This window comes from Chelonia mydas, chromosome 5 (assembly GCF_015237465.2).
Source record: "Chelonia mydas isolate rCheMyd1 chromosome 5, rCheMyd1.pri.v2, whole genome shotgun sequence".
Taxonomy (NCBI): domain Eukaryota; kingdom Metazoa; phylum Chordata; order Testudines; family Cheloniidae; genus Chelonia; species Chelonia mydas.
In genome coordinates this window covers 82,051,563-82,060,341 of record NC_051245.2, presented here as the reverse complement: position 1 = coordinate 82,060,341, position 8,779 = coordinate 82,051,563, and the positions used below count along the sequence as shown (strand labels likewise).

The 8,779-nt window shown below is 35.3% G+C and overlaps 1 protein-coding gene across 4 annotated transcripts in view; it reads right to left on the bottom strand.

Annotated features, from left to right (window-relative positions):
* Nucleotides 1–291: 291 nt before the first annotated feature.
* The window catches only part of AUH (AU RNA binding methylglutaconyl-CoA hydratase), a 188,796-nt gene continuing 180,308 nt past the window's right edge, over nt 292–8,779 (bottom strand). For all 4 annotated transcript variants that reach the window (XM_027819173.3, XM_037901666.2, XM_037901667.2 and 1 more), the window contains 3 exons: nt 5,955–6,005; nt 2,726–2,773; nt 292–952 (listed from right to left, as the gene is read on the bottom strand). In XM_027819173.3, coding sequence (XP_027674974.2) covers nt 875–952; nt 2,726–2,773; nt 5,955–6,005 — 177 coding nt within the window. In that variant the 3' untranslated portion in view covers nt 292–874. The remainder of the gene's footprint in view (nt 953–2,725; nt 2,774–5,954; nt 6,006–8,779) is intronic.

Below are 8,779 nucleotides of genomic sequence, written 5' to 3'. Positions count from 1 at the left end.
TATTAGAACCTGAAAAATGGTCACACACAAGATCCAGCATTTTGGGGCATAAGGAAACTTTCTAGCTTTAAAAATGCGTTTAACCACAGCTCCACAATAAAAAGTTTAATACAGCCTGGAAATAAAAAAACCAAAACAAATGGGACAAGTGAATTAAAAGTTACTCACTAGTAGACAGTGTTGGTGAGATGATGTTTTGGAGGAATCTGGGATGAGAGGCAAGGTTTACCATACAGCCGTGTGTGACTGAAGGCTGAACATGAATATAGAGTAACACAGAACACCACTGAATAGTAGTCTCAAAATGAAGTTTATCTTACTTATTACAGTATGAGACAAGTAAATACAGTTTATAATCTTTCAAACAATCATTCTTCTGATTTCCACCAACTTTATTAATAATTTACATATTCAGCTAGAATAGACAGTGAACCATGATTTTTGGTTGATATACAGAATCATTTAGAAATCAGATTTGGTATAATTTCACATTTTTGGTGTGTAGAAATCATTTATTTTGATAAAATGGTACAACAGACAAACATTCCATACCACTTTATAGGCTTTGTCTATTAAAAGAATTTACTTTTTTTTTTTTGAATTGTGGAATGATTAGTTTCATACATATGAAATAAAAGAAATGCTTATGAACCTGTGACCTTGCAAATATACAGAGCAACCTTCATAACCAATGCTGAGTATGACTTGATACATATTATTGGGCCAGGCACGTCTGGACATATTCCAGATGCTGTAATGTAGGTAGGGTTTGCTTTAACTTTGGTGGTTGTGATATTCCATGCGCTGAGGCAAAGAGCAGCTGAAAGGTCCTTCCATGTTTATCTCATTTGTATTTTCAAGGCATCAGTTTCTCCTATTCTCCCTTGTAGCGAGGGGGCCTCTTTTCTTTAAAAGCAAGAAGACCTTCAATTCTGTCTTTTGTTGGAATAGTCTACAAAGAACAGATTAACTTTGTATTATCAATACCAAAATTTAAAAAATAATGTATATTGTCACCTTTCTTTAATGGACGCAATCTGCAGACTAAAGTGTAATACAGAAATTACAAAAAAGTGTGAAAACACTCTACACACAACTGATTTACAGACTGTGGGCCAGATCTTCAGTTGGTATAAATCAGTATCACTCCACAGAAGTTACTTCAGCCATGCTGACTTACACTAGTTGAAGATCTGGCCTTCTGTGTTTTAGGATAATTATTCAACACACTTCTTTCAGTACCGAAAGAACATTTTATCATTAAAGCTATAAAATAAGAAGACCAAAAAAACTTAATTATTTTAAACCCACAGTTATACTTTCCCAGGCAGTTTAACACTGCTGACAGTAGATGCACCCAGAACTATTGGTGAGAGGTGGGCCGGGGGGGAAAAGTTAAAATTCTCACAAGTTCTTGAATGATCAACTACAGTGCCTGCAGTATTTCCTTATGTAACATGTAAATACCACCTTTGGAGGGGATATGGCAATGGTTTGAAGAGATTAAAAAGATGCTGAAGTGATGGGCATATTAACAATTCCTCAGATAGAGTAGCCAGATAACAAAACAGGCTCTTGTTCTACTGTCTAAATGATCAAGCCTCATATCACTTTAGGTCGTCATCAAAAGTTTACTCTTTAGTTTGAAACCCTGCTCACACCTATAAAATTAAAACTACATAAAACTAACCATGCACTGTACGCTTACTTCTAACCATGCAATTCTACTCACACATTTCATAGTCTGACCTCCTGCATAATAGAGCAAAAGGACTTCCAAGTATAAATTCCTGCTTCAAGTTCAATAGCTGTACTTGATCTAAAGCAGCCAATCTTGATTTTAAAATTTCCAGTGATGAAGAATCCATCACAACACTCTGTACATTTTTTCAATGATTAATTACCCTCCTGTTAAACAACTGCATCATATTTTTAGTTTGCATTTGTCTAGCTTCAAGTTCTAGCCACGGGTTCTTATTATACTTAGATTGAAGAGCCCTCTATTATCAAATTTCAGTTCCCACTGAGGTACTTACAGACTTGGATCAAGTCACCCCTTAATCTTATACACTAAACAGACTGAGCTCCTAAAATCTTCCACTGTAAGACATCTTTTCCAATAATTTAATCATTCTTGTGGCTCTTATCTGAACCCCCTCCAATTGTTCAACATCGTTCTTGAAGTGTGGAAACTAGAACTGAACACAGTATTACAGTAGGGATCATACCAATGCCAAATACAGAAGTAATATAATGACTCTATTCTTACTTAATTACTTACTACTCTTTTTAATGGGTTGGGGTAAAACATGCAGGGAATCTCTTCCCTCTGTGTAGGCATCAAGGCAGAATCTCTCTAGTTTATGGATGAGATTATGGACCAGATCCTCAGGCATTATATATCAGCATATCTCCACTGAAGTCAACAAGGATATATCAATTTACACCATCTGAAGATTTGGCTCTACGTCCAACTTCCGCTTCCTAAACAGCCCCTTTATACAAAGGGCTTGATTTTGTCTTAAACTCCACTTCCTTCTTTAAGATTTCCATGTAAAAAAAATCGAAATGGCTAAGAGGAAGGGTTAAATTTCATATCCAAAATGCTGCTGGGAGAAAATATAAATTATTTTCAAGCTGCATTTCTGTATGATTTTCAATGCAGGCTTTAACTGAGGGGTTTTGTTTTGTTTTTTGGGATTTTTTGCATAATTGTGTTACATACCTGAGCATAACAGGCTTCTTCAATTGCTAAGCCTGTTACTAAATCCACCTGGGAAACAAAAATTAAATATTGTAAGAGTGAATAACTTTCTGTACATAGCACACACTTTATTCTCTGACAGCTAACTCAAATACTATATTCCTATATCCCAAACATTAAAGTAGTCCAGCAAAGTCCCTCTTCACAGTATCTTTATGCAGAAATTCTTCACTGTCCTGTGGTTATGGTGTAGTGGCAAGGTTGCGGAAGATTGGTGAGGAGCTAAGTGGTGGACTGAGTACGTGACTGGATGTAAGCGAAGGATGCAGGCAGTTTCAATGAACTTTGTCCAACAGACCCCGCTAAAAGATATTGTAGCATAGCTCAGCATATTTTTCCCTGTAAACAAGTCAGTTTATGTAATAAGCATAAATCATACATATAAGAATGTAACCAGCTGTTGACCCCATGTAACCTCAAGAAAAGCATGGAGAATATAGAGCTGCAGAGGACTCCCCCTAGGCGGAGTCCTGCCTGGTCAGCTGTCACGAACGGCCAGAGTCCCCGGCAGCCCCTCCGCACGATCTAGGGGCTCCCCGCGCAGATTGGAGAGTAAGTTCTTCCTTCCTTCCTTCCTTCTTTCCTTCCTTCCTTCAATAAAGCATAGTTTACTATTCTTAGGCCTGAGCGTCCTCCTTTCGCTGGTATCTCCCCCCCGGTCCTTGCGGGCACATATGGGTTGGTCAGTATTTCTGTAATCAGTTTCCTTATTCTGTGATGTAATCACTATTTAATAGACTGTCAGAAATAATAGGTGAATGCACAATGCATTGTCTTACTGCAAATTGTCTTTGGCTAAAACCCATTAATTGGCTGCATATTTTAATTGTTTCAGCTATTTCTGGGCAGAAACCTAGACTGCATGTAAATCAGTCATTAATTATGTTTTAACAAACAAGTTTTGAAACAGTTATCTTCCAGGATGAGACTTTCAGTATGTAAGGAAAGCACCTAGAACATGATGAGTGCTACTGAAATACAAATAATAAGTTGAGATACTTAATTTGAAAAACTAATTATACCTAAGAAGAAGTTACTCACCACCATACAGTATAAAGAGTTATACCTCCTGAAAAGCAGGCCAGATGCTATTTATGTCAATGTTTATTATGGAACTTTATCTTACATTTGCATCAGAGAAGTGCTCATAAAGCCCACCCATTGTTTTGAGAAAACATGTTTGACCCAACTGCAATTTCAACACTTAAAAAAGGGATAATTTCATGATCTTTTCATACTTCAATATATAGTACATAGTGAAAAAACAGCAATCATATACTCAGACATATTTTTGTGAAATATGGTAATACATTGATAAGGTACATATATTCCTGATGTGATATAATATTTCTCCTTCCATTATTTTATTACATAATCTTATTAATACATTTTACTTATATAAATTGTATCATTTTTACATGTCCTTTATTTGCTGTATCAATAATATGCATTGATATATATATATATATATATATTTATTGTCAAGTTTATATATATATATATAGATATATATATAAACTTGACAATAAATACATTTACATCCATGCATTTTACCTATTATGATTCCAGTGTTGTACAATTTAAAATATACTTCAATTTTAACAAACTATTTTAATAAATTAACTGATATATATATATATATATATAAATATGTATGGAAGTCCAATGAATTACAAAGTGTGTTTCTCAAGAAATGCTATTACACAGTCAGCAGTCACATGGTCAACAAAAGCTTTGGTGGTGCAATAAGACTGCCAATAACGGACAGACTGAATACCCACGCAGACCATCTTAAGGACCTAGCTAGAGACTGATCTGTAGGAGCTTGATCTGCCAGGAACCTATATCTCTTAAGGATTTGTCTTGATGATGAAAATATATTTCTCCCACATATAAGGATGAAACCAATTGTGATCTTGGACTGCCTCTGGGACCCTCTGAGATTTCTTTGTGTGGTGGCCTGAACAGCTGGCTTATTTTCCTCCTCCATTATTTCCTCTTCATTTAGCTACCTCCTTTTCATAAGTGCCATCTATTACATCAGCAAGCAGTTTTTCTACTAGTGTCTGAAAGCTGGCACCTTGTGTACCACATGGGGTTTGTCAACAAGGTCATTCTGACTCACCTACCTACTGTGTCTGGGACTTAGAATTTTTCTTTCAAAAGTTTCTCCCTTGTGTACCACTGAATTCAACCTTGGATTTATACCCTTAAAAAACTAATTTGTATGTGTGAGCTTAATTTACACTCTTTGTGTACTTTTCAAATTAATCATTAATGTAACCCTACTGAACTCAGTTGTTTGACTAGTTGTATGTCAACCTTTAAAACAAACAAACAAAAAACCTAAAACAGAATACATCCTTAACTTATCCTGTTATATTGAGGTTTTACATTGCAAATGAGCTGTGATCACACTCTTCTCTGGGCCAGACTGTACTCTAAGTTGTGATGCTGCAAAGATTCATGCCTGTGCTTAACTTTAAGTATCTGAGTCGTCCCATTGAGTTCAGCAGGAGACTCATAGGCTTAAAGTTAAGCACAAGTGTGAGTCTGCTCAGATCTTAATGAACTCTAGAGCTAGATCAATAGAGAGCACTCAGGAGTGGTTACTCGGCATGTCTTTGTGCATTTAAATCAGATTCCTGATATTATGTTAATACTATTCTATTCTATACTAAATTATTATAAGCAGCAATGTCCTTTTTGGCCTTCTGTTTTACTGGAAAACATTTATCCTGTTGATGATGGGATGGATTTTCATATAATTTAGTTTTAAAACAACGATAGTTTTTACAGCATCCTGCACATGAATTTAGGAAAGCTTTCTTCCTCACCCTTTGACATGAACTAGTATTCAACAAGTTGTATGTTTACTTTTTAACATTAATAATTAGCACATTGTATCAGTTATAGCAGAGGTGGAATTACCAAGTTTTGGTACTGTAGTGCCCAGTCAGCATCAACCATATCTTCAGGAGCAGAATGAAATCAATATGAAGTCACAAAAATAAGAACCATTGCTTTACTATAGACTGGATTCAACCAACTAGGTTTTGAAAGACTATATGATTTGTAATTTAAAACAAGTCTAGAAAAAACATTAATTAATTTTTAACTCTCTATTTTGGGAACTGTTCCCTGCCCTCTAGGCTTCCACTCACTGTTACCAACAAATATATATCCTTACCTCCATCCCTTGATTGATTGCCAATTTTGCAACTCTTATTGCTAGAGGTCCCTAAAATTAAAAATAAATTAGATAGATTTACATGTCAGCAGATACAGCAAAATTATGATGTAAAGTGTCTACATATGAATGCTATCATATTAGCACTCTGTAGGCTTTGTCTACACTTTTGAATAAGTAATGTGACCATGATACACACTTTCTTCCAAATATATGTTTCTAGAACCAAAAACACTAAAAGCAGCATATAATTTTCAAAAACGATATGGTACCAAAACAACATAAAAAGCCTAAATTTTAGAGGTGCTGAACACCAGCAGCTCCAATGGACTTAAACTTGAGTTGTGGGTGCTCAACACCTTTAGAAATTAGGTTCAAAGTAACCAAATAATGACGGCACTATAGGACTCTATATGATCTACTATATTATGTCCTCATGAGCATATAATAAAAAGACATGGAAGCACCTCAACAAAAAGAAAATAAATCAAAACTAGCCTCAAAACTAAAATGCATGAGCTGCAAAACCATGCCGGCAGTCAGATAATGGTTGACCTCTCTCAGACCGTGCAAGGGAGCGAGGGAGACAATGCAAGAAGCTCAGTCTCCCACAGAAGGGCCAGGAATGATAGGAATCCTTTCATTCAGGGGGTGCAGGGCCAGCTCTAGGTTTTTTGCTGCCCCATGCAAAAAAAGTTTTGGCCCCCCCTTTCCCTCCCTTTTTTTTTGGCTTTTACACGTTTGCACTTTGCAATGTTTTTGTTTTGTTTTGTTTTGACTGTTTAAAATTTAAAAAAAATGAAAACAGAATTTGTAGTTAGTGAAATAAAACAATTTCCTACTTGTGTAGTCATTTAATTTTAACAAAATCACAATTACAAACAATTTGGGTTCAACTATACACTGTAATGAAAAGCATTAGTGTCTTCTGGTTACTCATAAATTAAAAGAATTTATATGAACTGAATTTTTCTGGTTTTTATACATGCGTAGTCTTTTAATAATTCAGTGAAATCTAAATTTTTTGCAATGGTACTTTCAATGAAATTAATGCGAGTCTTGACAAACGATTCTGAGACATGGTGGACCTCAAATAATTTTTTTAGTAATTTCAGTTTTGAGAAACTGCTCACCAGAAGCCACTGATACTGGTAATGTTAAAAGAATGCATAATGCTATAGCAGTGTTTATAGTGAAAAAATCATTTCTTGCTATAAATTCTAATACTTTTAGAGGAGAAGTTTTAGGACTTATTAGCTCAGATAAAGGTATTAATTCATCATACATTCTACTCCATCAATGTCAGCAGCGTTATCAGTACTGAGCGCTAAATGTAGGTTTTGGCAGTGCTTCATGAGGTCTTCTTTGGGAAACTGATTTTTAATATTTACAATATCGTATAAAAATTTAAAAGTTTCACAATGACCATGCAACCAATAAAATCTTTCTTCAATGGAAGTTATAGCTACATCCAAAATACAATAGAAACATTCAACTTTAAACCTTTCTTTTGGATCGAGAATAGGATCATCATGAGCCTCATAACAAAACTGTCTTGTTTTTTTCCGAGGACGAATGAATGGTTGAGGTGCAAATGTTGGTTCAAAATCAAGATCCTCTGCTATTGTTGTTGCTTCTTTGACAGTTTCTTCAAATCCTTCATCTGAATGGTACTTTTTAAAATATTCCAGCATTTTATTCAAAATCATCTTTGCCTCGCATATGTCTATGGTTATGTTTTGTGGTCAAATTAATTTGATTTAGAATATTATGCCAAATAACTGCAACATGAAAATTGAAACTGCATCATTTTCTGAGCCAACATTTCAGCTTCATGTCGAAATGAAGGATCATATAACAAGTCCTGGCTTATTTCAAATAGTGCATTGTAAATCTCTCCTGATGAATATCGGAATGGACTAATAGCATCCTACTTTCCCATCTAGTTTGACTTAGAGGTTTAAGTGTGAGTTTTTGTTCAAGATGCTTCTTCAAGACTGCCCAACGGTGTGTGAAGGCACTAAAAAAGTTGTAAATTGCTTGCACTGTGGTAAAATATGAAACGGCATTTTTAGATGATTTGGCGGCATCATTGACAACCAGATTGAGTGAATGCGCATGACAAGGAATGAAAAAAGCTTTATTATTTAAATTCAATATTCTTTGCTGTTTTCCTGCATGTCGTCCTTGCATGTTTGAGCCGTTATTGTACCCTTGGCCATCTGTGAGGGCTTTCCCAGTAGTTTTGTTCACTTGTATAAATTCTAGAAAGTGTTCACAAATTTTCACTTCTGCATTTTCATCAGTTTTCACAAATCATAAAACTATTGATGTTTGCTTGGTTTTGCTCAGATCTTGAGTACAATCAACTATAACATTTGGCATGTTTCAAATTCGATAAAATTTCATTACGTACTCCATTAGAAATTAATTGTATTATCTCATGTCATAACGATACAGCAAAGGGTAGCCTAGAATTCCTCCTTACCTGTAAGGGGTTAAGAAGCTCAAATAACCTGGTTGGCACCTGACCAAAAGGACGAATGGAGAAAGAAGATACTTTCAAATATTGTGGTGGGGCGGGGGAGGTTTTTTGTATGTGTTCTCTTGGGAAGCAGAGAAGCATCAGGTCAGAAAACTCCTTCTCCTATAAACCATCCTAAAAGTCTCTCATATTACAAAAATTGTAAGTAAAAGCCAGGCAAGGCGTGTTAGATTATCTTTTGTTTTGCTTGTTAATTTTTCCTCTGCTGGAGGGAGGTTTATTCTTGTGTTTTGTAACTTTTAAACTAAGCCTAGAGGAAGTTCTGCTGTGTTTTTGAATC